General features: G+C 55.9%; 1 protein-coding gene across 1 annotated transcript; it reads right to left on the bottom strand.

The window, feature by feature from the left end:
• Positions 1-1,544: 1,544 nt before the first annotated feature.
• LOC141731777 (protein-arginine deiminase type-3-like) lies at positions 1,545-25,916 on the bottom strand. Its single transcript, XM_074558463.1, has 16 exons — positions 25,515-25,916; positions 19,317-19,497; positions 17,433-17,505; positions 15,687-15,748; positions 14,195-14,312; positions 12,925-13,050; positions 11,366-11,544; positions 10,185-10,288; positions 9,991-10,102; positions 9,804-9,911; positions 8,660-8,811; positions 7,202-7,346; positions 7,028-7,121; positions 6,233-6,312; positions 4,499-4,633; positions 1,545-2,062 (listed from the first exon to the last, which is right to left on the bottom strand). The coding sequence occupies exons 1-16, from the start codon at positions 25,604-25,606 to the stop codon at positions 1,829-1,831; spliced, it is 1,995 nt and encodes a 664-aa protein (XP_074414564.1). The 5' UTR covers positions 25,607-25,916; the 3' UTR covers positions 1,545-1,828.
• Positions 25,917-26,935: the final 1,019 nt, after the last annotated feature.

Here is a 26,935-nt window from a genome sequence, read left to right as displayed (position 1 = left end):
TCCCGGGGAATTCTCAGCTCAGCAAGGATCCTTGGGGAGGTCATTCCCAGGAAATTCCCAGGTTCTGGAAAGATCCAGGGGTGCCATTCCTGCATTCCCATGGGGCTGTTCCCACATTCCCAGGGAATTCCCAGGTTCTGGAAAGATCCAGGGGTGCCATTCCCGCATTCCTGAGGGTCATTCCTGCATTCCCATGAGTCCATTCCCGCATTCCCAGGGAATTCCCAGATTTGGGAAGGATCCAGGATGGTCATTCCTGCATTCCCATGAGTCCATTCCCGCATTCCCAGGGAATTCCCAGATTTGGGAAGGATCTGAGGGTGCCATTCCCGCATTCCTGAGGGTCATTCCTGCATTCCCATGAGTCCATTCCCGCATTCCCAGGGAATTCCCAGATTTGGGAAGGATCCAGGATGGTCATTCCTGCATTCCCATGGGGCCATTCCCAAGGAATTCCCAGATTCGGGAAGGATCCAGGATGGTCATTCCTGCATTCCCATGGGGCCATTCCTGAGGAATTCCCAGATTCGGGAAGGATCCAGGAGGGTCATTCCTGCATTCCCGGGGAATTCTCAGCTCAGGAAGGATCCTTAGGGAGGTCATTCCCAGGGAATTCCCAGGTTCTGGAAAGATCCAGGGGTGCCATTCCTGCATTCCCATGGGGCTGTTCCCACTTTCCCAGGGAATTCCCAGGTCCAGGAAGGATCCAGGGGTGCCATTCCCGCATTCCTGAGGGTCATTCCTGCATTCCCATGGGGCATTCCCATTCCAGGGAGAGCTCAGAGCCTTTGCAGGACCTGAAGGGGCTCCAGGAGAGCTGGAGGGACAGGGATGGAGGGACAGGGATGGAGGGACAGGACACAGGGAATGGCTTCAGACTAAAGAGGGATAATTTGGATTGTGATATTTGGGATAAATCCTTCCCTGGGAGGGTGGGAAGGGGCTGGGATGGAATTCCCAGAGCAGCTCTGGATCCCTGGAGGTGCCCAAGGCCAGGCTGGACATTGGGGCTTGGAGCCACCTGGGACAGTGGGAGGTGTCCCTGCCCCCAGGAATGGATGAGCTTGAAGGTCCCAAGATTCCATAATTCCACGGTTCCATAATTCCATGGTTCCCTGATTCCATAATTCCATGGTTTCATAATTCCATGGTTCCCTGATTCCATAATTCCACAATTCCATAATTCCATGGTTCCCTGATTCCATAATTCCATGGTTCCACAATTCCATGTTCCCCTGATTCCATAATTCCATGGTTCCATAATTCCATGGTTCCACAATTCCATGTTTCCCTGATTCCATAATTCCATGTTTCCCTGATTCCATGGTTCCATAATTCCATGGTTCCACAATTCCATGTTTCCCTGATTCCATAATTCCCTGATTCTATAATTCCATGGTTCCACAATTCCATGTTTCCCTGATTCCATGGTTCCACAATTCCATGTTTCCATGGTTCCACAATTCCATGGTGGTTCCACAATTCCATGTTTCCCTGATTCCATAATTCCATCTTTCCCTGATTCCATAATTCCATGGTTCCACAATTCCATGTTTCCCTGATTCCACAATTCCATGTTTCCCTGATTCCATAATTCCACAATTCCACAATTCCCTGGTCCCACGTGGATTTTTTCACTGGGACAGCAGTTCCAGAGCTCCACCCCATTCCCCACCAGTTTAACCAGTCCAGCGTTCTCCCAGTGCCAGGGCAGCCCCACAGAGCCCCCACAGCCCGGATTTGGATTTATTTCCGCCACCAAAGGCACTTGGCAGGGACGGGGCAGGGACTGGGGCAGGAGGGGACACGGAGGGGACACGGAGCCGCCTCAGGGCACCACGTGCCACCACTTGAAGGCGAAGGGCTTGCGGCGCACGTTGGTGCCGCAGTGCACCTCGCCCTGCCCGACGTGGTAGGAGAAGAAGTCGTCGATGAAGGTGCAGGAGAGGCCCAGCGGCTCCAGCAGCTCCCGCACGCGCTGCTCCAGGCAGCAGCGCCCGCCCACCACGGGCCCGAAGGGTTTGGGGATGCCCAGGTGCCGGCCCAGCACCAGCATGTTCACCTGGGGCAGAGCGGGGAGTGCAGCGGGGATTGATCCGGGGACGGCCCCGATCCCAGCAGGGACGTCCCAACCCAGGGACATCCCAATCCCAGCAGGGAACATCCCAACCCCGATCCCAGCAGGGACGTCCCAACCCAGGGACATCCCAATCCCACCAAGAGATGGCCCCAACCCATCAGGGAACATCCCAACCAAGGGAAATCCCAGTCCTATCAGGGAACATCCCAACCCTGATCCCATCAGGGCACATCCCAACCCAGGGACATCCCAACCCCATCAGGGAACATCCCAACCCCGATCCCATCAGGGCACATCCCAGCCCAGGGACATCCCAATCCCATCAGGGATGGCCCCAACCCATCAGGGCACATTCCAACCAAGGGACGTCCCAACCCCATCAGGGGACATCCCGGCCCTGATCCCATCAGGGCACATCCCAACCAAGGGACATCCCAATCCCATCAGGGAACATCCCAACCCAGGGACATCCCAAACCCCCATCAGGGCACATCCCAACCCTGATCCCATCAGGGCACATCCCAACCCAGGGACATCCCAATCCCATCAGGGAACATCCCAACCCAGGGACATCCCAATCCCACCAAGAGATGGCCCCAATCCCATCAGGGCACATCCCAACCAAGGGAAATCCCAATCCCATCAGGGCACATCCCAACCCAGGGACATCCCAGTCCCACCAAGAGATGGCCCCAACCCATCAGGACACATCCCAACCAAGGGAAATCCCAATCCCATCAGGGAACATCCCAACCCTGATCCCATCAGGGCACATCCCAACCAAGGGACATCCCAATCCCATCAGGGATGGCCCCAGCCCATCAGGGAACATCCCAACCAAGGGAAATCCCAATCCCATCAGGGAACATCCCAACCCTGATCACATCAGGGCACATCCCAACCCAGGGACGTCCCAACCCCCCCCCCATCAGGGCACATCCCAACCCCGATCACATCAGGGCACATCCCAACCCAGGGACATGCCAGTCCCACCAAGAGATGGCCCCAGCCCATCAGGACACATCCCAACCAAGGGAAATCCCAATCCCATCAGGGAACATCCCAACCCCGATCCCATCAGGGCACATCCCAACCCAGGGAAATCCCAATCCCATCAGGGATGGCCCCAGCCATCCCAACCCCGATCAGGGCACATCCCAGCCCAGGGACATCCCGATCACATCAGGGGGACATCCCGATCACATCAGGGACATCCCGGCCCCAATCCCATCAGGTACATCCCCATCTCATCAGGGGACATCCCCATCCCATTAGGGCACATCCCAGCCCCAATCCTGGCTTAGGGACATCCTGACCTGACCCCAACCCTGATCCCATCAGAGAACATTCTGGCCCCAATCCCATCAGGGCACATCCCAGCTCTGATCCCATCAGGGCACATCCTGATTCCATCAGGGCACATCCCAGCTCTGATCCCATCAGGGCACATCCTGATTCCATCAGGGCACATCCCAACACTGATCCCATCAGGGGACATCCCAGCCCAGGGAGCATCCCGGCCTCATCCTGGCCTGGGGACATCCCAGCCCTGTTCCCATCCAGGCACATCCTGGCCCTGGGACATCCCAGCTCCCATCCAATCAGGAAACATCCCAGCCCAGGGACATCCTGGCCCCCATCCCAACCCAGGGAATATCCCAGTCCTGATCCCATCAGGAGACATCCTGCCCCAGGGATCATCCCAGCCCCGATCCCATCCTGGGGAAACCCCGATCCCATCAGGGCACATCCTGCCCTGGGGAGATCCCAGCCTGATCCCACCCCAGGGAGCATCCTGGCTCAATCCCTCAGGGAACAACCTGTCCCAATCCCATCAGGGAGCATCCTGACCCCAATCCTGGCTCGGGGATATCCCAACCTGACCCCAACCCTGATCCCACCAGGGAGCATCCCAGCCCCATCCCGGCCCAGGGAATCCCCGATGCCATCAGGGGACATCCTGACCCCAATCCCACCCTGGGGAGATCCCAGCCCTGATCCCACCCCTGGGAGCATCCCGGCTCAATCCCCTCAGGGAACATTCCAGCCCCAGTCCTGGCTCAGGGACATCCCGACCTGACCCTGACCCTGATCCCATTAGGAAACATGCCAGCCCCAATCCTGACCCCAATCCCACCTTAGGGAGCATCCCAGCTCCATCCTGGTCCAGGGAATCCCTGATCCCACCAGGGAACATCCCAGCCTCAATCCTGGCCTGGGGACATCCCAGCCCTGATCCCATCAGGGAACATCCTGGCCCCAATCCCATCAGGGCACATCCTGATCCCATCAGGGCACATCCCAACACTGATCCCGTCAGGGGACATCCTGGCCCTGATCCCATCAGGGAACATCCTGGCCCCGATCCCATCAGGGAATATCCCGATCCCACCCCAGGGAGCTCGGGGGTGCCGTTACCATGTCCGGGAAGAAGGCCTCGGCCTCGGCCCCCGCGTTGCTGTGGCTCCGGAAGAGCTGCGGGATGTCCAGGATGTCGGGCTCGGCCAGGCCCAGCGAGCGCTTCAGGATGTCCCGGTTCCAACTGATGCAGCTCTGGGAGCCACCGGGGAGGGACGGTCAGGGGAGAGGGACAGCGGGATGGGGAGATGGAGGGACAAAGTGGGGGAAAAGGGATGGAAGGACAAGGAGATGGATGATGGGATGGAGGAACAAGGAGATGGACAATGGGATGGAGGGACAAGGAGATGGACAGTGGGATGGAAGGGCAAGGAGATGGACAATGGGATGGAGGAACAAGGAGATGGACAATGGGATGGAAGGGCAAGGAGATGGACAATGGGATGGAAGGACAAGGAGATGGACAATGGGATGGAGGAACAAGGAGATGGACAGTGGGATGGAGGAACAAGGAGATGGACAATGGGATGGAGGGACAGGGAGATGGACAGTGGGATGGAGGAACAAGGAGATGGACAATGGGATGGAGGGACAAGGAGATGGACAATGGGATGGAGGGACAAGGAGATGAACAATGGGATGGAAGGGCAAGGAGATGGACAATGGGATGGAGGGACAAGGAGATGGACAATGGGATGGAAGGACAAGGAGATGGACAATGGGATGGAAGGGCAAGGAGATGATGGACAATGGGATGGAGGAACAAGGAGATGGACAATGGGATGGAGGGACAAGGAGATGGACAATGGGATGGAGGAACAAGGAGATGAACAATGGGATGGAGGGACAAGGAGATGGACAATGGGATGGAAGGACAAGGAGATGGACAATGGGATGGAAGGGCAAGGAGATGATGGACAATGGGATGGAGGGACAAGGAGATGGACAATGGGATGGAGGGACAAGGAGATGGACAATGGGATGGAGGAACAAGGAGATGGACAGTGGGATGGAGGAACAAGGAGATGGACAATGGGATGGAGGGACAAGGAGATGGACAATGGGATGGGGAGAAGGAGGGAGAAAGGCATGGGGAGAGAGGGATGGGGAGATGGAGGGACAAAGGGAAGGAAAGAGGGACAGAGGGATGGACATCAGGATGGGCTGGTGGCTGGAGGGAGGGATGGACAGAAGGGTGGGCACAGAGGTGGGTGGATGGATGGATGGATGATGGATGGATGGATGATGGATGGATGGATGGATGATGGATGGATGGATGATGGATGGATGGATGGATGGATGGATGATGGATGATGGATGGATCCATGGATGGATGATGGATGGATGGATGGATGGATGGATCCATGGATCCATGGATGGATGGATCCATGGATGGATGGATGGATGGATGATGGATGGATGGATGGATGGATGGATGGATGGATGATGGATGGATGATGGATGGATGATGGATGGATCCATGGATCCATGGATGGATGGATGATGGATGGATGGATGGATCCATGGATGGATGATGGATGGATGATGGATGGATCCGTGGATGGATGGATCCATGGATGGATGGAAGGATGGATGGATCCATGGAGGGAGGGATGGACAGAAGGTTGGACAGACGGAGGAATGGACGGAAGGAGGGACAGAGCAATGGGGAGATGGAAGGAGAGGAGGGTGGTGATGGAGGATGGGTGGAGGGATGGAAGGGAGGAAGGAGGGATGGGGGACAGAAGGACACGGAGGGAGCGATGGTTTGGAGCCTCCTGCTCCCGTCCCCACCTGGGCGTAGTCATTGAACTTGCGGAGCTCCTCGTCAGCCAGGATCTCGTTTATGGTCGGCTTGGACACCCTGTCCAGCCCTGCCAGGAGGGAGCCAGGCTGGAATTCTGCCCCAGCTCAGCCTCCAGCTCTGCCCCGGAGCTCCATCCCAACCCAGCCATCCACCCCCTGCAGCTTTTATTAATTAATTAATTAATTAATTCTGCCCCAGCTCAGCCTCCAGCTCTGCCCCGGAGCTCCATCCCAACCCAGCAATCCACCCCCTGCAGCTTTTATTAATTAATTAATTAATAAATTCTGCCCCAGCTCAGCCTCCAGCTCTGCCCCGGAGCTCCATCCCAACCCAGCAATCCACCCCTGCAGCTTTTATTAATTAATTAATTAATTAATTCTGCCCCAGCTCAGACTCCAGCTCTGCCCCGGAGCTCCATCCCAACCCAGCAATCCACCCCCTGCAGCTTTTATTAATTAATTAATTAATCAATTCTGCCCCAGCTCAGACTCCAGCTCTGCCCCGGAGCTCCATCCCAACCCAGCCATCCACCCCCTGCAGCTTTTATTAATTAATTAATTAATCAATTCTGCCCCAGCTCAGCCTCCAGCTCTGCCCCGGAGCTCCATCCCAACCCAGCAATCCATCCCCTGCAGCTTTTATTAATTAATTAATTAATCAATTCTGCCCCATTCTCCCTCCACTTCCCAGCCGGATTTCAGGGTCCATCCACCTCCCCCATCACATTTTGCAGGAAAAAGGGGAAACAAACCCAGGGATCCCCATTGCCCGTCCTGCCCTACCCTGGAACATGGCGGCCTCGCCGAACCCCTCCTCCTGCTTCTCCTTCAGCAGCTGGTAGCAGGCGCTGGGGCTGGCCAGGAGCAGCCGGAATCCCTGTGCAGGAGGAAGAGGAGGAGGTTGGGGAAGGCTCTGAGGGTCTCATCCCGCTTTTTCCCACTCCCGGGATCCGTTACCTTGCGGTCGGGAGCAGGGACGAAGGTCAGGAACTCATCCACGTGCCCGACGTAGAGCCAGTCCGAGAAGAGCTCCACGGGCGCCTGCACCTTCTGGGCCACCAGGAAATCCCGCACGGCCTTGGCCATCCTGCGGCCGCCCACCCTGCGGGGGCACCGCGGCTTCTGGGGAGGCTCCGCTGGGAGCCGATCCCAAACGGGGCCGGGAAATCCTGGGTTTGGGGTTTTTCATGACCCCAAACAGGGCCAGGAAATCCTGGGTTTGGGGTTTTTCCTGCTCCACTCAGAACCGACCCCAAACAGGGCCAGAAAATCCTGGATTTGGGGTTTTCCTCCTCCGCTTGGAACCAACCCCAAATGGGGCCGGGAATTCCTGGGTTTGGGGTTTTCCTCCTCCGCTTGGAACTGACCCCAAACAGGGCTGCGAAATCCTGGATTTGGGATTTTCCCCCTCCACTTGGAACCAACTCCAAATGGGGCTGGAAAATCCTGGTTTTGGGGTTTTTCATGATCCCAAACGGGGCCAGAAAATCCTGGGTTTGGGGTTTTTCCTGCTTCTCTGGGAACCTACCCCAAATGGAGCTGGGAAATCCTGGGTTTGGGGTTTTGGGGAGGCTCCGCTTGGAGCCGATCCCAAACAGGGCTGGGAATTCCTGGGTTTGGGGTTTTCCCTGCTCCGTTCATAGCTGACCCCAAACAGGGTCAGGAAATCCTGGGTTTGGGGTTTTCCTGCTTCTCTGGGAACCAACCCCAAATGGAGCTGGGAAATCCTGGGTTTGGGGTTTTCCCTGGTCTTCTTGGAGCTGACACCAAACAGGGCCAGAAAATCCTGGGTTTGGGGTTTTTCATGATCCCAAACGGGGCCAGAAAATCCTGGATTTGGGGTTTTCCTCCTCTGCTTGGAACCAACTCCAAATGGGGCTGGGAATTCCTGGGTTTGGGGTTTTGGGGAGACTCCGCTGGGAGCCGATCCCAAACAGGGCCAGGAAATCCTGGGTTTGGGGTTTTTCATGACCCCAAACGGGGCTGGGAAATCCTGGGTTTGGGGTTTTCCTCCTCCGCTTGGAACTGACCCTAAATGGGGCTGGGAAATCCTGGGTTTGGGGTTTTTCATGCTCTGCTTGGAGCTGACCCCGAACAGGGCCAGGAAATCCTGGGTTTGGGGTTTTGGGGAGACTCCGCTTGGAGCCAAGCCCAAATGGGGCCGGGAAATCCTGAGTTTGGGGTTTTCCCTGGTCTTCTTGGAGCTGACACCAAACAGGGCCAGAAAATCCTGGGTTTGGGGTTTTCCGGCTCCACTCGGAACCGACCCCAAACGGGGCTGGGAAATCCTGGTTTGGGGTTTTTCATGACCCCAAATGGGGCTGGGAAATTCTGGTTTTGGGGTTTTTCATGCTCTGCTTGGAGCTGACCCCAAACAGGGCCGGGAAATCCCGGGTTTGGGGTTTTTGGGCTCACCTGGGGAAGCTGCTGCCGATCAGGATGCGCCCCAAGGGATACTCCTTGCCCTGCACCGTCACGGGCGGGCTCACCTCCAAATTCCCGAAGGAATCCAGGCTGGAAACCCAGCCCTTCGGAGCCTGCCGGGCCACGTAGCCAAAATCGGCGCCCTGAGCGGTGGGAAAATGGGACAAAGTGGTTTAAAAACGCGGCTTTCAGCACCAAATCCTCTGTGCTGGAGCATCCCATCCCAAAAATACAGGAGATAAAGGGATTTATCCCAGTTTATACGGGATTTATCCCAATTTTTTGAGGGATTTGTCCCAGTTTTTGTGGGATTTATCCCAGTTTTTAAAGGGATTTATTCCAGTTTTTGTAGGGATTTATTCCAGTTTTTGAAGGGATTTATTCCAGTTTTTGGAGGGATTTATCCCATTTTTTGGAGGGATTTATCACAGTTTTTGAAGGGATTTATCCTATTTTTAGGGGAATTATCCCAGTTTTTAGGGATCCCAGTTTTTGAAGGGATTTATTCCAGTATTTGAAGGAATTTATCCTAGTTTCTAGGGGATTTATCCCAGTTTATAGGGGATTTATCCCATTTTTTGATGGGATTTATCTCAGTTTTTAGGGGATTTATCCCAGTATTTAAAGGGATTTATCCCAGTTTTTAGGGGATTTATCCCAGTATTTAAAGGGATCTATCCCAGTTTTTAGGAGATTTATTCCAGTATTTGAAGAAATTTATCCCAGTTTTTAGAGGGATTTATCCCAGTTTTTGGAGGGATTTATCCTATTTTTTAGGGGAATTATCCCAGTTTTTAGGGATCCCAGTTTTTGAAGGGATTTATCCCAGTATTTAAAGGGATTCATCCTAGTTTTTAGGGGTTTTATCCCAGTTTATAGGGGATTTATCCCATTTTTTGATGGGATTTATCTCAGTTTTTAGGGGATTTATCCCAGTATTTAAAGGGATTTATCCCAGTTTATAGGGTATTTATCCCATTTTTTGATGGGATTTATCCCAGTTTTTAGGGGATTTATCCCAGTATTTGAAGATATTTATCCCAGTTTTTAGAGGGATTTATCCCAGTTTTTAGGGGATTTTATCCCAGCTTTTGGAAGGATTTCTCCCAGTATTTAGGGGGAAGGGGCTGGCTACCAGGATGCTCGTGACGGGAAAATCCTTCAGGCCGCCGTCGCGGGGCGAGTCGAAGACCACGGGCAGGGTCTTGTGGGGGGCCTGGATGTAGCCGAACTCGATCTCATCCTGCAGGAGGGACGGAGAATTTTGGGATCCCCCCCAGCGCTGCCGCAGCCAGGAGGGGCCGGGGGGCTCCGGATCCCACCTGGATCCAGCGGTCCTGCTGGTTCTGCGGCGCCGGCACCACGGTCAGCGGCACCCGCACCCGCTCCGCCAGCGCGCCCACGGCCGCCACAAACTCCTCGTTGTTGTACACGCTGGGGGGAAAAAAAACGGGAAAATCGGGATTTGGGAGCGGGGCCGGTGGTGGGAAGGGCGGGAGAACCCAGCAGAACCCACCTGCAGACAAAGACCTCGAGCGGCGCCGCTGTGTTGGGTGTCATGATCCAGGGAGCCACGCGGAACACCACGGTGTCCGTGAAGATCGGAGACTCCAGGGGGCCCTGCGGTGGTGGGGATGGAGTTTGGGGTCTGTCCCCACTGTCCCAACCCCATGGGATGGCAGGGATGGAGTTTGGGATCTGTCCCTGCTGTCCCAACCCCGTGGGATGGCAGGGATGGAGTTTGGGATCCGTCCCCACTGTCCCAACCCCATGGGATGGCAGGGATGGAGTTTGGGGTCTGTCCCTGCTGTCCCATCTGCCCCAGGGGAGGAAAAATTGAGGGGAAAATGGGAAAATTTGGGATGTTTGGGATGGAGTCTGGGATTTGTCCCCAATGTCCCAACCCACGTTGGTGTGGTGGGGATGGAGTTTGGGATCTGTCCCTGCTCTCCCAGCCGCCCCAGGGGAAGAAAACTTGATGGGAAAGTGGGGGGAAAATGGGAAAATTTGGGTTCTGGGATGGCTGGGATGGAGTCTGGGATGTGTCTCCATTGTCCCCACCCCTCCTGGCATGGCAGGGATGGAGTTTGGGGTCTGTCCCTGCTGTCCCAGCTGCCCCAGGGGTGGAAAAATTGAGGGGAAAATGGGAAAATTTGGGATGTTTGGGATGGAGTCTGGGATCTGTCCCCAATGTCCCACCCCTCCTGGCATGGCAGGGATGGAGTTTGGGATCTGTCCCTGCTGTCCAAGCCCCTCCATGGGATGACGGGGATGGTGTTTGGGATCTGTCCCTGTTGTACCATTCCCTCCTGGGGAGGAAAACTGGAGGGAAAAGTGGGGGAATGGGGGTTCTGGGATGGCGGGGATGGAGTTTGGGATCTGTCCTGGCTGTCCCACCCTGGGATGGAGGGGATGGAGTTTGGGATCTGTCTGTGCTGTCCCACCCTGGGATGGAGGGGATGGAGTTTGGGATCTGTCCGTGCTGTCCCACCCTGAGATGGTGGGGATGGAGTTTGGGATCTGCTCCAGCCCCTGCTGGGATGGCAGGGATGGAGTTTGGGATCTGTCCAGGCTGTCCCAGCCTGGGATGGCGGGGATGGAGTTTGGGATCTGTCCAGGCTGTCCCACCCTGGGATGGCGGGGATGGAGTTTGGGGTCTGTCCAGGCTGTCCCACCCCCAGTGCCCCCTGGCCAGACCTTCTCAGCGCTCTCGAGCAGGGTGACGTGCAGGGACACGAGCCCCGAGAAGCCCACGTCGGGGAAGGCCAGGCCCTCCACGTAGAAGACGCTCTCGTGCTGGTGCCGGCTGGGCCGCACGGTGTAGGACAGCTCGGAGCCCCCCAGCACGGGCTTGAACCTCTCCAGCTCCACGTTGTCTGCGGGAACACGGACACCTCAAACCCAAACCCCAGCCCCGTTCCCACAGCGTTCCGCCTTGGTCCCTAAATCCACCCTAAATTCCACCTGGATCCACCCCAAATCCCACCTGGATCAGCTCAGCCGTGCCCAGGGCATTGGAGAAGCGGCGCAAGGATTTGGGGTTAATCCCGGTGAGCAGAGGGGTCCGTGCCCACAAAACCCCCCCAAATTCCACCTGGATCCTCCCCAAATCCCACCTGGATCCGCTCAACCCCGCCTGGATCCGCTCAGTCCCGCCTGGATCTGCTCAACCGCGCCCGGGGCGTTGGAGAAGCAGCGCAAGGATTTGGGGTTGATCCCATTGAGCAGAGGGGTCCGTGCCCACAAAATCCCCCCAAATCCCACCTGGATTCGCCCCAAATCCCACCTGGATCAGCTCAATCCCACCTGGATCTGCTCAACCTCACCCGGGGCGTTGGAGAAGCAGTGCAAGGATTTGGGGTTGATCTCATTGAGCAGAGGTGTCCGTGCCCCCCAAATCCCCCCAAATCTTCCCAAATTCCACCTGGATCCGCCCCAAATCCCACCTGAATCCGCCCCAAATCCCACCTGGGTCCACCCCAAATCCCACCTGGGTCAGCTCAATCCCACCTGGATCAGCTCAACTGCGCCCAGGGCGTTGGAGAAGCGGCACAAGGATTTGAGGTTGATCCCAATGAGCAGAGGGGTCCGTGCCCACAAAATCCCCCCAAATCCCCCCAAATCCCACCTGGATCAGCCCCAAATCCCACCTGGATCAGCTCAATCCCACCTGGATCCACTCAGCTACGCCCAGGGGCATTGGAGAAGCAGCGCAAGGGTTTGGGGTTGATCCCGGTGAGCAGAGGGGTCCGTGCCCCCCAAATCCTCCCAAATCTTCCCAAATTCCACCTGGATCTGCCCCAAATCCCACCTGGATCAGCTCAACCACGCCCAGGGCGTTGGAGAAGCGGCACAAGGATTTGGGGTTGATCCCGGTGAGCAGAGGGGTCCATGCCCACAAAATCCCCCCAAATCCCACCTGGATCTGCCCCAAATCCCACCTGGATCAGCTCAATCCCGCCTGGATCCCCTCAACTGCGCCCAGGGCGTTGGAGAAGTGGCACAAGGATTTGGGGTTAATCCCGGTGAGCAGAGGGGTCCGTGCCCACAAAATCCCCCCAAATCTTCCCAAATTCCACCTGGATCCGCCCCAAATCCCTCCTGGATCCGCTCAATCCCACCTGGATCAGCTCAACCGGGCCCAGGGTGTTGGAGAAGCAGCGCAAGGATTTGGGGTTAATCCCAGTGAGCAGAGGGCTCCGTGCCCCCCAAATCCCCCCAAATCCTCCCAAATCTCCCCAAATCTGAGCACTCACTGCCCCCGTAGAACACCCTGATCCTGTCGGCGTCGGCGCAGTCGAGGTGCAGCAGCAGGCGGTGCCCGGCGAAGGTGGCGCGGGGCCCGCGCGTCCTCAGCACCAGCTGCGCCATGTCCTGCAGGTCTGGGGAACCGGCACGGATCAGGGGAAATTGGGGAGAAAATGGGGAAAAAGGGAAAATTTGGGGGGAAAGGGGAAAACCAGGGGAAAGAAGGAAACCCAGGGAGAAATGGAAAACTGAGGGAGAAGGGGGAAACTGGGAGAAAAGGGAAAACTGAAGGAAAAGGGAGAGACTGAGGGGAAAAGGAAAATTGGGGTGAAATGTGGAAATTGAGGGGAAAAAGGAAAATTGGGGGGAAGGGGGAACTGAGGGAAAAGGGGAAAACTGAGGGGAAAAGGGAAAACTGAGGGGAAAAGGAAAAATTGAGGGAAAAGGGGGAAACCAGAGAAAAGGGGGAAACCAGGGGAAAATTGAAGGAGAAGGGGGAAACTGAAGGGAAAGGGGGAAACCCAAAGAAAAGGGGGAAACCCAAAGAAAAGGGCAAACTCAGGGAAAAGTGGGAAACTGAGGGAGAAGGGGAAAACTAAGGGGTAAAGGGGAAAATTGGGGGGAAAATGGGAAAGTCCAAGAAAAGGGGAAACCCAAGGATAAAGGGGGAAACCCAGGGAAAAGTGGAACACTGAGGGAGAAAGGGAAAACCAAAGGAAAAGAGGAAAACTGAAGGAAAAGAGACAAACTAAGGGAAAACTGGGTTGAAAGGAGAAAATTGGGGGAAAATGGGAAAACCCAGGAAAAGGGGAAATCCAGGGAAAAGGGGGAAACCAGGGGAAAACTGTGGGAGAAGGGAAAACTGGGGGGAAAGAGGAAAACTGGGGGGAAAGGGGGAAACCTGGGGAAAAGGGGGAAAGGGGAAACCCAGTGAAAAGGGAAAAACTGAGAAAAAAGGGAAAAGTAGAGGGAAAGGGGAAAACTGAGGGAATGTTTTTTTGAGGGAAAAAGGAGAAAACTAGGGGAGAAGTGGGAAAACGGCAGGCTCTGGACTGGGGTAGGGAGAGAAAACTGAGGGAGAAGTGGGAGAAAATTGAGGGAAAAGTGGAAGAATGGGGGTCCTGGGCTGTGTTAGAGAGGGAAAACTGAGGGGAAAGTGGGAAAACAGCAGGTTCTGGGCTGTGGAAGAAAAGGGAAATTGAGGGGGAAGTGGGAAAATTCAGGGAAAAGGGAGGGAAAACTCAGGGAAAAGTGGGAAAAGGGAGGGAAGAGCGGGACCTTCGTAGGAGCGCACGACGGCGTCCTCGTTGTCCAGGCCCTTGGTGCCGGGGTCGTCGCGGTCGCAGTTGACGAGGAGCACGGCGCCGTGGCCATCGGGGCCCCACGTCCAGCTGGCCTGGGGGACACAGGGCGGGGCCGGCTCAGCTGGGAATTCCCAATCCCATTGGGGTCTGGGGGCTCATCCAGGAATTCCCAGTCCCATCGGGATCTGAGCTTCAGCCAGGAATTCCCAATCCCATTGGGATCTGAGCTTCAGTCAGGAATTCCCAATCCCATTGGGATCTGGGGATCAGCTGGGAGTTCCCAATCCCATTGAGGCCTGGGGGCTCATCCAGGAATTCCCAATCCCATCGGGGTCTGAGCTTCAGCCAGGAATTCCCAATCCCATTGCAGTTTGAGGCTCATCCAAGAATTTCCAATCCCATTGGGATCTGGGGCTCAGCTGGGAGTTCCCAATCCCATTGAGGCCTGGGGGCTTCTCCAGGAATTCCCAATCCCATCAGGATCTGAGCTTCAGCCAGGAATTCCCAATCCCATTGGGGTTTGAGGCTCAGCCAGGAATTCCCAATCCCATCAGGGCCTGGGGTTCAGTCAGAAATTCCCAATCCCATCGGGATCTGGGATTCACAAGAATTCCCAATCCCATCAGAGTCTAGGGGCTCATCCAGGAATTCCCAATCCCATTGGGATCTGGGGGTCAGCTGGGAATTCCCAATCCCATTGAGGCCTGGGGACTCCTCCAGGAATTCCCAATCCCATTGGGATCTGAGCTTCATCCAGGAATTCCCAATCCCATTGGGGTTTGAGGCTCAGCCAGGAATTCCCAATCCCATCGGGATCTGAGCTTCAGCCAGGAATTCCCAATCCCATTGCAGTTTGAGGCTCATCCAAGAATTCCCAATCCCATCAGGGCCTGGGGTTCAGTCAGAAATTCCCAATCCCATCAGGGTCTAGGGCCTCAACCAGGAATTCCCAATCCCATCGGGATCTGAGCTTCAGCCAGGAATTCCCAATCCCATTGGGATCTGGGATTCACAAGAATTCCCAATCCCATCAGGGTCTAGGGGCTCATCTAGTAATTCCCAATTCCACCAGGGCCTGGGAGCTCATCCAGGAATTCCCAATCCCGTCAGGGTCTAGGAGCTCATCCAGGAATTCCCAATCCCATCGGGATCTGAGCTTCAGCCAGGAATTCCCAATCCCATTGGGGTTTGAGGCTCAGCCAGGAATTTCCAATCCCATCAGGGCCTGGGGTTCAGTCAGAAATTCCCAATCCCATCGGGATCTGAGCTTCAGCCAGGAATTCCCAATCCCATTGGGATCTGGGATTCACAAGAATTCCGAATCCCATCAGAGTCTAGGGGCTCAACCAGTAATTCCCAATCCCACCAGGGTCTAGGGGCTCATCCAGGAATTCCCAATCCCATCAGGGCCTGGGGGCTCATCCAGGAATTCCCAATCCCGCGGTGTTCCCGGCCCCTCTGGATACCTTGTCCAGCAGTGTCCGGCTCACGGCCCCGCTGCGGGTGACATCAGCGTCCAGTGACACCTCTGTGGGACAGGGATGAGATGGGAAAAGGGGAAATGCTGGGAATGGGGGTTTGGGAAGGGGGGTTCTGGAAGGAGATTTGGGAAAGGGGGTTCAGGAATGGGAGTTGGGGAATGAGGATTTGGGAATGGGGATATGGGAATGGGAGTTTGGGAACAGGGGTTTGGGAAAGGAGTTGGGGAAGGAGATTCAGGAATGGCATTTGGGGAATGGGGGTCTGGGGAATGGAGGTTTGGAAATGGGGTTTTGGGAATGGGGTTTGGGGAATGGGGTTTGGGGAATGGGGATTTGGGGAATGGGGATTTGGGGAATGGGGATTTGAGACTGAGGTTTGGGGAATGGGGATTTGGGGAATGCGGATTTGGGACTGAGGTTTGGGGAATGGGGATTTGGGGAATGCGGATTTGGGAATGGGGATTTGGGGAATGGGGATTTGGGAATGGGGTTTTGGGAATGGGGATTTGGGAATGGGGTTTGGGAATTGGGATTTGGGGAATGGGGATTTGGGAATGGGGATTTGGAATGGGGATTTGGGGAATGGGGATTTGGGAATGGAGTTTGGGGAATGGGGAGTTGGGGAATGGGGATTTGGGAATGGGGATTTGGAATGGGGATTTGGGGAATGGGGATTTGGGAATGGAGTTTGGGGAATGGGGATTTGGAGAAGGGGGATTTGGGAATGGGGATTGGGGAATGGGGATTTGTGGAATGGGGATTTGGGGAATGGGGTTTGGGAATGGGGATTTGGGAATGGGGTTTGGGGAATGGGGATTAGGGAATGGGATTTTGGGAATGGGGATTTGGGAATGGGGGTTTGGGGAATGGGGTTTGGGAATGGGGTTTGGGGAATGGGGTTTGGGAATGGGGATTTGGGAATGGGGATTTGGGGAATGGGGTTTGGGAATGGGGTTTGGGGAATGGGGTTTGGGGAAGGGGGATTTGGGAATGGGGTTTGGGGAATGGGGATTCGGGAATGGGGTTTGGGGAATGGGGATTTGGGAATGGGGATTTGGGAATGGGGGTTTGGGAATGGGGTTTGGGGAATGGGGATTCGGGAATGGGGTTTGGGGAATGGGGATTTGGGAATGGGGATTTGGGAATGGGGTTTGGGAATGGGGTTTGGGGAAGGGGGTTTGGGAATGGGGATTTGGGAATGGGGGTTTGGGGAATGGGGTTTGGGGAAGGGGGATTTGGGAATGGGGTTTGGGGAATGGGGATTTGGGGAATAGGGATTTGAGAATGGGGTTTGGGGATGGGGATTTGGGAATGGGGATTTGGGAATGGGGTTTGGGGATGGGGATTTGGGAATGGGGATTTGGGAATGGGGATTTTGGAATGGGGTTTTGGGAATGGGGTTTGGGGAATGGGGATTTGGGAATGGGGATTTGGGAATGGGGATTTGGGGAATGGGGATTTGGGAATGGGGATTTGGGAATGGGGATTTTGGAATGGGGTTTGGGGAATGGGGATTTGGGAATGGGGTTTTGGGAATGGGGTTTGGGGATGGGGATTTGGGAATGGGGATTTGGGAATGGGGATTTGGGAATGGGGTTTTGGGAATGGGGATTTGGGGAAGGGGGATTTGGGGAATGGGGATTTGGGAATGGGGTTTGGGGAATGGGGTTTGGGGAATGGGGTTTGGGGAATGGGGATTTGGGAATGGGGTTTGGGTTGGTCCCCCCTTACCCACGCAGGTGAGGTAGAGCACGGCCCGGCCCACGGGAACCCCTCCGTCCTCACGGAAATAGGAAACCCTGACCTGCAGGGAGGAGCAGGGCGATGAGACAGCCGGGCGGGATCCCGGGATCTGCTGGGATCCCAGCACCCATCCCAGTATTCAGCAAGAATCCCAGGATCCAGTAGGAATCCTGGCACCCAGTGAGGATCCTGGCACCCATCCCGGGATCCAGTGGGAATCCTGAGATCCATCAGGAATCCTGGGATCCTCAGGACTCCCAAAACCCAGCGGAAATCCTGGGATCCAGTGGGAATCCCATCACCCATCCCAACACACAGTGAGAATCCCAGATCCCGTGGGAATCCTGTCACCCATCCCAACACACAGTGAGAATCCCAGCACCCAATGCAGGATCAAGTGGGATCTGGGGACCCAGAGGAGATCCCAACACCCAGTGGGAATCCCAGCACCCAGTGGGAATCCCAGGATCCAGCAAGAATCCCAACACCCAGAAAAATCCCAGGATTTAGCAGGAATCTCAACACCCAGCACAATCCCAGGATCCAGCAGGAATCTCAACACCCATCAGGAATCCCGGGATCCAGCAGGAATCTCAACACCCAACAGGATCCTGCAGAAATCACAACACCCATCGGGAACCCCGGGATTTGACAGGAACCCCAACACCCAGCAAGATCCCAGGATCGAGCAGGATTCCCAACACCCATTAGGATCCATCAGGAATCCCAACATCCATCAGGATCCAGTGGGAATCCCGTCACCCAGCATGATCCCAGGACCCAGCAGGAACCCCAGAACCCAGGAGAACTCCAAGATCCATCAGGACTCCCAGCACCCAACAGGATCCCAGGATCCAGCAGGAATCCCAACACCCATCAGAAATCCTGGAATCCGGCAGGGAATCCCAACACCCATCAGGATCCCAGGATCCAGCAGGAATCCCAACACCCATTGGAAATCCTGGAATCCGGCAGGGAATCCCAACATCCATCAGGAATTGCAACACCCATCAGGAATCCTGGGATCCAGCGAGAATCCCATCACCCAACAGGATCCCAGGATCCAGTGGGAATCCCGTCACCAATTGGAAATCCTGGAATCCAGCAGGGAATACCAACACCCAACATGATCCCAGGATCCAGCGAGAATCCCAACACCCAACAGGATCCCAGGATCCAGCAGGAATCCCAACACCCAGCAGGATCCAGTGGGACTCCCAACACCCAACGGGATCCCAGGATCCAGCAGGAATCCCGTCACCAATTGGAAATCCTGGAATCCAGCAGGGAATCCCAACACCCAACATGATCCCAGGATCCAGCAGGAATCCCAACACCCATCAGAAATCCTGGAATCCGGCAGGGAATCCCAACATCCATCAGGAATTGCAACACCCATCAGGAATCCTGGGATCCAGCGAGAATCCCATCACCCAACAGGATCCCAGGATCCAGTGGGAATCCCGTCACCAATTGGAAATCCTGGAATCCAGCAGGGAATACCAACACCCAACATGATCCCAGGATCCAGCGAGAATCCCAACACCCAGCAGGATCCAGTGGGACTCCCAACACCCAACATGATCCCAGGATCCAGCGAGAATCCCATCACCCAACAGGATCCCAGGATCCAGCGAGAATCCCAACACCCATCAGGAATCCTGGGATCCAGCGAGAATCCCAACACCCAACAGGATCCAGTGGGACTCCCAACACCCAACATGATCCCAGGATCCAGCAGGAATCCCAACACCCATTGGAAATCCTGGAATCCAGCAGGGAATACCAACACCCAACATGATCCCAGGATCCAGCAGGAATCCCGTCACCCATCCCATCACCGAGCACGATCCCACCGGGATCCCCTCTCACCTTCTCGTCCCCCGGCTCCTTGCTGGGGCGCTCCATGGCCAGCAGCAGCTCGGGCCGGGCGCTCAGGGGCCATCGGCAGACGCTCGAGGGCAGCTTCACGCTCTGGGTGTCGTGCAGCACCCACAGCTTCACCCCCTGGGAGCCCTGCGCCTGGAACGAGGCGGCGCCAAGCGGGGCCGAGCTGCAACGGGAGCGGGGTCAGGAACACGGGAATGATGGCGGGAATGGGCTGGGCTGGAATGATGGCAGGAGTGGGGCCGAGCTGGAATGGGAGTGGGGTCAGGAGAGCAGGAATGATGGCAGGAGTGGGGCCGAGCTGGAATGGGAGCAGGGTCAGGAACATGGGAATGATGGCAGGAAATGGGCTGGAATGGGAGGGGGGTCAGGAACACGGGAATGATGGCAGGAATGGGCTCGGCTAGAACAGGAGTGGAGTCAGGACAATGGGAATGATGGCGGGAATGGGCTGGGCTGGAATGGGAGCGGGGTCAGGAACATGGGAATGATGGCGGGAATGGGCTGGAATGGGAGCAGGGTAAGGACAATGGGAATGATGGCAGGAGTGGGCTGGAATGGGAGCGGGGTCAGGAACACGGGAATGATGGCGGGAATGGGCTGGAACGGGAATGATGGTGGGAATGGGGCTGGGCTGGAACAGGAGTGGGGTCAGGACAATGGGAATGATGGCGGGAATGGGCTGGGTTGGAATGGGAGCAGGGTCAGGACAATGGGAATGATGGCAGGAATGGGCTGGAACGGGAGAGGGGTCAGGAACACGGGAATGATGGCGGGAATGGGCTGGGCTGGAACGGGAGTGGGGTCAGGACAATGGGAATGATGGCGGGAATGGGGCCGAGCTGGAATGGGAGCGGGGTCAGGACAATGGGAATGATGGCGGGAATGGGCTGGAACGGGAATGATGGCAGGAATGGGGCTGGGCTGGAATGGGAGCGGGGTCAGGACAATGGGAATGATGGCAGGAATGGGCTGGGCTGGAATGGGAGCGGGGTCAGGACAATGGGAATGATGGCAGGAATGGGCTGGAACGGGAGAGGGGTCAGGAACACGGGAATGATGGCGGGAATGGGGCTGAGCTGGAATGGGAGCGGGGTCAGAAACATGGGAATGATGGCAGGAATGGGCTGGGCTGGAACGGGTCAGGACAACGGGAATGATGGCAGGAATGGGCTGGGCTGGAACGGGAGCAGGGTAAGGAACATGGGAATGATGGCGGGAATGGGCTGGAACGGGAATGATCGCAGGAATAGGGCCAAGATGGAATGGGAGCGGGGTCAGGATTATGGGAATCATGGCAGGAATGGTCTGGGTTGGAATGGGAGCAGGATCAGGACAATGGGAATGATGGCAGGAACGGGGCTGGGCTCAAACATTCCCAGGAAACGTGACCTCAGCAAGGGCTGGGATGTGAAATAAAACTCAAACATTCCTGGGAAACGCCACCTCAGCGAGGGCTGGGATGAGGAATGATACTCAAACATTCCCAGGAAACGCCACCTCAGTGAGGGCTGGGATGTGAAATAAAACTCAAACATTCCTGGGAAACGCCACCTCAGTGAGGGCTGGGATGAGGAATTGGGGTGAAACCTTCCAAAGGGAACAAATCCAAAGGGAACAAATCCCAGGTTTTAGAATATCAATGAGTCATGGGAAATTCAAGTATTTCCAGGAAGCGCCGCCTCAGCAAGGGCTGGGATGTGAAATTGGGGTAAAACCTTTCAAAGGGAACAATTCCAAAGGGAACAAATCCCAGGTTTTGAAATATCAATGAGCCATGGGAAATTCAAATATTCCTGGAAAATTCAAATATTCCTGGAAAATGCCACCTCAGCAAAGGCTGGGATGTGGAATTTAGGTAAGACCTTCAAAAGGGTTCAAATCCTGGAATATCAACAAGTCATGGGAAATTCAAATATTCCTGGGAAGATTCATATACTCCCAGAAAATTCGAATATTCCTGGAAGATTCAAATATTCCTGGAAAACGCGACCTCAGCAAGGGCTGGGGTGTGGAATTGGAGTAAATCCTTCAAGGGGAATGAATCCTGGGGTTTGGAATATCAACAAGTCATGGGAAATTCAAATATTCCTGGAAAGTTCAAATACTCCCAGGAAATTCAAATATTCCTGGAAGATTCAAATATTCCTGGAAAACACGACCTCAGCAAGGGCTGGGATGTGGGATTGGGGTAAAACCTTCCAAAGGGAAAAAATCCTGGGGTTTGGAATATCAACGAGCCATGGGAAATTCAAATTTTCCTGGAAAATTCAAATATTCCTGGAAAATGCGACCTCAGCAAGTGCTAGGATGAGGAACTGGGGAAAATCCTGCTACAAATTCTGGGGTTTGGAATAACAATGAGTCATGGTAAATTCAAATATTCCTGGAAAATGGGATTTCAGCAATGAAATTGGGATAAATCCTTCAAAGGGGAAAAGAAATCCTGCAATTTAGAACAGCAACAAATCATTGAAAATGCAAATAATCCTGGAAAAGGTGAAGGCAACGAGAGCTGAGAAATCCTTTAATTCAAACAAACCCTGAAATTCAGAACAGCAACAGGTCCTGAAAAAATGGAATTTATCCCCAAAAAAATGCAACTGCAGCGAGGGCTGCAAGATGGAATGGGGATAAATAATTCAGAGTGGAAAAAATCCCACAGGAAATCCTACAAAGTGGAATTGCATCGATTCCCTAAATGTGTCCTACAAGTCCTACAACCTGAAATTGTGTAAATTCCCTAAATGTGCATAAATCCTGGGATTGCATGGATTCCCTGGATATGAACAAATCCTGCAACCTGAAATTGTGTAAATTCCCTAAATGTGCACAAATCCTGGGATTGCATGGATTCCTTGGATATGCACAAATCCTGCAACCTGAAATTGCGTAAATTCCCTAAATGTGCTTAAATCCTGGGATTGCATGGATTCCTTGGGTATGAACAAATCCTGGGATTGCATGGATTCCCTGGATATGCACAAATCCTGGAATTGTATGGATTCCCTGGATATGCACAAATCCTGGAATTGTATGGATTCCCTGGATATGAGCAAATCCTGCAACCTGAAATTGTGTAGATTCCCTAAATGTGCACAAATCCTGGAATTGCATGGATTCCCTGGATGTGCACAAACCCTGCAACCTGAAATTGTACAAATTCCCTAAATTTGCACGGATTCCGCGGACATGAACAAATCCTTCAACCTGGGATTGCATCGATTCCCTGGATGGGCACAAATCCTGGGATTGCATGAATTCCCTGGATATGAGCAAATCCTGAAACGTGGAATCGCATCAATTCCCTGGATGGGCACAAATCCCCCAGAACGTGCGAGCAGCGGCTCCTGGAAATTCCCGCAAATCCCCAAAGGCGATTAAAGCAAATCCCGCCCGAGGCTGCGAACCCGGGGCAAGGCGGCGGCGCCAACCTCACGGTAGGAATCGCTAAAAAAAACCCCAAATCCGGGGATATTTTGGGTGTACAGCGCGCCTGGGAATAAACAGGAAGAGGATGGAATGGGGCCCAGGGAAAGAACCACGGGAATCCCTAAAAAAACCCCAAATCCGGGGATATTCCGGGTGCAAAGCGCACATGGGAATAAAGGGGAATAGGTGGGAATGAAGTCCGCAAAAAGAACCTCAGGAATCCCTAAAAAAACCCCAAATCCGGGGATATTCCGGGTGTACAGGGCGCCTGGGAATAAACGGGAATTGGCAGGAATGAAGTCTGCAAAAAGAACCTCAGGAATCCCTAAAAAAACCCTAAATCCGGGAATATTCCGGGTGCAAAGCGCACATGGGAATAAACGGGAAGAGGATGGAATGGGCCCCGGGGAAAGAATCACGGGAATCCCTAAAAAAACCCCAAATCCGGGGGTATCCCGGGTGCAAAGCGTGCCTGGGAATAAAGGGGAATAGGTGGGAATGAAGTCTGCAAAAAGAACCTCAGGAATCCCTAAAAAAACCCAAATCCGGGGATATTTTGGGTGCAAAGCGTGCCTGGGAATAAACGGGAATAGGTGGGAATGAGCCCCAGGGAAAGAACGGCAGGAAACAGGAATAAACGGGAATAAATCCCACAAATAACGGCAGGAATCGCTCCGAAACGCCCCGAAATCCTGGAATAAAACCCGCGAACATCCCGAGGGCGGCGGGGATTGGACCGGGCCGCGATGCCATCGATGCCGGCGCTGCCCGGGGGTGGTTGGGGCACGCATCTCCCCAAAATCGGCATTTCCCATCGGGGGATCTCCCCAAAATCGGCATTTCCGATTGGGGGATCTCCCCAAAATCGGCATTTCTGATCGGGGCACGGATCTCCCCAAAATCGGGTCGGGGCACGGATCTCCCCAAAATCGGCATTCCCGATCGGGGCACGGATCTCCCTAAAATCGGATAGGGGCACGGATCTCCGCAAATCGGCGTTTCTGATCGGGGCACCGATCTCCCCAAAATCGGCATTTCTGATTGGGGGATCTCCCCAAATTCGGAATTTCTAACTGGGGCACGGATCTCCCCAAAATCGGATTGGGGCACGGATCTCCCCAAAATCGGCATTTCTGACTGGGGCACGGATCTCCCCAAAATCAGCATTTCCCATCGGGGCACGGATCTCCCCAAAATCGGCATTTCTGATCGGGGCACCGATCTCCCAAAAATTGGATTGGGGCACGGATCTCCCGAAAATCGGCATTTCCCATCCGGGCACCGATCTCCCTAAAATCGGCATTTCCGATTGGGGGATCTCCCCAAAATCGGCATTTCTGACTGGGATCTCCCCAGAATCGGCATTTCCCATCCGGGCACCGATCTCCCCAGAATCGGCATTTCTGACTGGGGCACGGATCTCCCCAAAATCGGCATTTCCGATTGGGGGATCTCCCCAAATTCGGCATTTCTGACTGGGGCCGGATCTCCCCAAAATTGGCATTTCCGACTGGGGGATCTCCCGAAATTCGGCATTTCCCATCGGGGCTCGGATCTCCCCAAATTCGGCGTTTCCAGCGCTGCCGGGCAGGCCGGAGCCCGTCCCGCCCCGCCCCGCCCCGCTCGGAGGCCGCGGGCGCCGGGCCCGGAGCGGATCCGGGAGAAGGAAACGCGGCTCGGTGCCCGGGAATGGGAAAATCCCAGCCCGGGGCAGCGCAGGGAACGGGACGGGCAGCGAGCCCCGGCCGGAGAGGGGAGAGGGGAGAAAAACCCCGGAGCGAGAGCCGGGGCCGGGCCGGGGGTTCGCTCTCTGCCTGCCCCCGAAAACGGGAAATGTTTCCGATCTCATCCCGCTGGGTTAAAACCCCAAAATGGGCTTGTGGCACCCCAAAAGTGGCAAAATCCCGATGGGAATGTTGCGGTCCTGCTGCTGTGGGGATGTTTGGAGTGTCTGTGAGGGACAGAGGGATGGACAGTGGGATGGACACTTGGATGGACACTGGGATGGACAGATGGACAGAGGGATGGACACTGGGATGGACAGCAGGGATGGATACTGGGATGGACACAGGGATGGACACTGGGATGGACACAGGGATAGACAACGGGGATGGACAGAGGGATGGACAACGGGGATGGACAGAGGGATGGACAGCAGGGATGGACAGAGGGATGGACAGCAGGGATGGACAGAGGGATGGACAGAGGGATGGAGAAAGGGATGGACAAATGGACAGAGGGATGGACTGTGGGATGGACAGTGGGGTGGACAGAGGGATGGGCAAATGGACAGAGGGATGGACAACGGGGATGGACAGAGGGATGGACAGTGGCATGGACTGTGGGATGGACAGAGGGGTGAACTCAGGGATGGACAGAGGAATGGACACTGTGAAAGGACAGAGGAATGGACACTGTGAAAGGACAGAGGGATGGACACTGTGAAAGGACATACGGATGGACACAAGGAAAGGACAGAGGGGTGGACACAGGGAATGGACACTGGCAAGGGACAGCAGGGATGGACAGCGGGAAGGGACACTGGGATGGACGCTGGGAATGGATCCAGGGAAGGGACACCGGGAAGGGGCACCGGGACCCCACCCCTCACCCCTGCCCCGTCCCGGGACAGCATCCCCCGGGAAAAGCCCCCGCAGCAGCAGCAGCGCCGCCCCCGCCCCACCGCGCGCTATTTTCGGGCTTTGCTTAATGGGATCAGGGGGGAAAAGCGGATTTGTGCCCCGCGCTCACCCGCACACGTCCAGGGCCAGCTCGGTGCCCAGCACGCACACGGCGCTGCCGGGGCGCTGCGTGGACAGCGGGACACGGCGCTGCTGCGCCATCGCACCCGCGGGTGCCGCGCCCGCCCGCCGCGGGGGATTTATAAAGCCGGGCTGCGGGGAGGGGATCGGCCAAAGCCCGGCCTAATCCCACCCCCGGGCTGGGTGTGCGCGGGTCCGAGCGCGGGGAAGCGGCCCGGGACGCCCACGGGATGTTCGGGGGGTCCGGGGGGCGGTCCGGGCTCCGGCCAGCCCCGAGGGACGCGGGGGGAGCGCTCCCCGTCCTGCCCACGCCGTGAAATATTCACCGCGACACCCGAGCCGGGCTGGGCCCGCGCCAGCGCCGGGCACGGCCGGGTTTGATTTCTCCTTGCGCTGAAAGGCTGCGTTTGTTCGGCCGGGACAAAGCGCTGGAATTCTCCTCCCTCGGGGCGGGCAGGGCGCTCTGCGGGCTCCGCGGGATGGGGACAGCGCTGGGGACAGCGGACCCCCGGCGGCGTTAATCACCTTTGTTTTAATTAAAGCCCCGGCTGCGCGTGGGAGCCCGGAGCGCTTTGTCCCCGCAGCTGTTCCCAAACCCCCTCCCCGCCATCACGCGCGGCCCGGGTTTAATGTCGCTCCTCGGGGCCCGGGAATGTCAGCAGGGACACAGCCCCGGGGAATGGGGGTGGAAATGGGGTCGGAAATGGGGTTAGAAACTCGCTTTTGGGGCAAAAAGGGAGGGGGAAGGGGATATGTGGGAGCATCCCCTTGAGGGTTCTGCTCGAGCCGCAGGTGCAGCCGCACCTCAGAAACGCTGCCAGGAGAGCGAATTGCCCAAAATCAGCGCGTCCGGCCCCAGAACGGCAGCGGGGCTGTGCGGGGCCGAGCCGTGCCCGGGGCACTGGGCGGGTTTCGATTCCCGGGGCGGTGCCAGGCGGTGCCAGGCGGTGCCAGGCGGGCACGGGGAAGTGTCGCGCTCCGGTGGAGACGAAGAGCGGAGGAAATTCCCTCTTGGAAAGGCGTGAAAAGGTCCCGAGGAGGGCAGGAGGGGTTCCTGCAGCCCGAGAACCAGGTTCCCCAGCAGGAAGCGATTTTTTGGCCAAAACACGGAATTTTGGGGGTGCCATCAGACTCCGTGACCCCGCGGCTGTGGGATGGGGCCCACACCCCCAGAGCAGCCTCCCCACCCCCGCTGTCCCCACCAGCCCCAAACCAAACCCCCGTGCCCAAAACCAGGCTCCAAAGGACTTCTTCACACCGGGAGCGAAGGAATGAAGGACGAGAAACGGGGAAACGCTGCCCCCTCAGTGTCCGTAAAGCTTTATTGGCCAAACCCGAGCTGTCGGTGCTTTTCCGGTGCAGGAGATGCACCTTCCCCCTGGGCTGCAGGAGATGCACCTTCCCCCTGGG

Source organism: Zonotrichia albicollis, chromosome 25 (genome assembly GCF_047830755.1).
Source record: "Zonotrichia albicollis isolate bZonAlb1 chromosome 25, bZonAlb1.hap1, whole genome shotgun sequence".
Taxonomy (NCBI): domain Eukaryota; kingdom Metazoa; phylum Chordata; class Aves; order Passeriformes; family Passerellidae; genus Zonotrichia; species Zonotrichia albicollis.
Note: the sequence above shows the minus strand (reverse complement) of the source record. Positions and strands in the feature narration are given on the sequence as shown.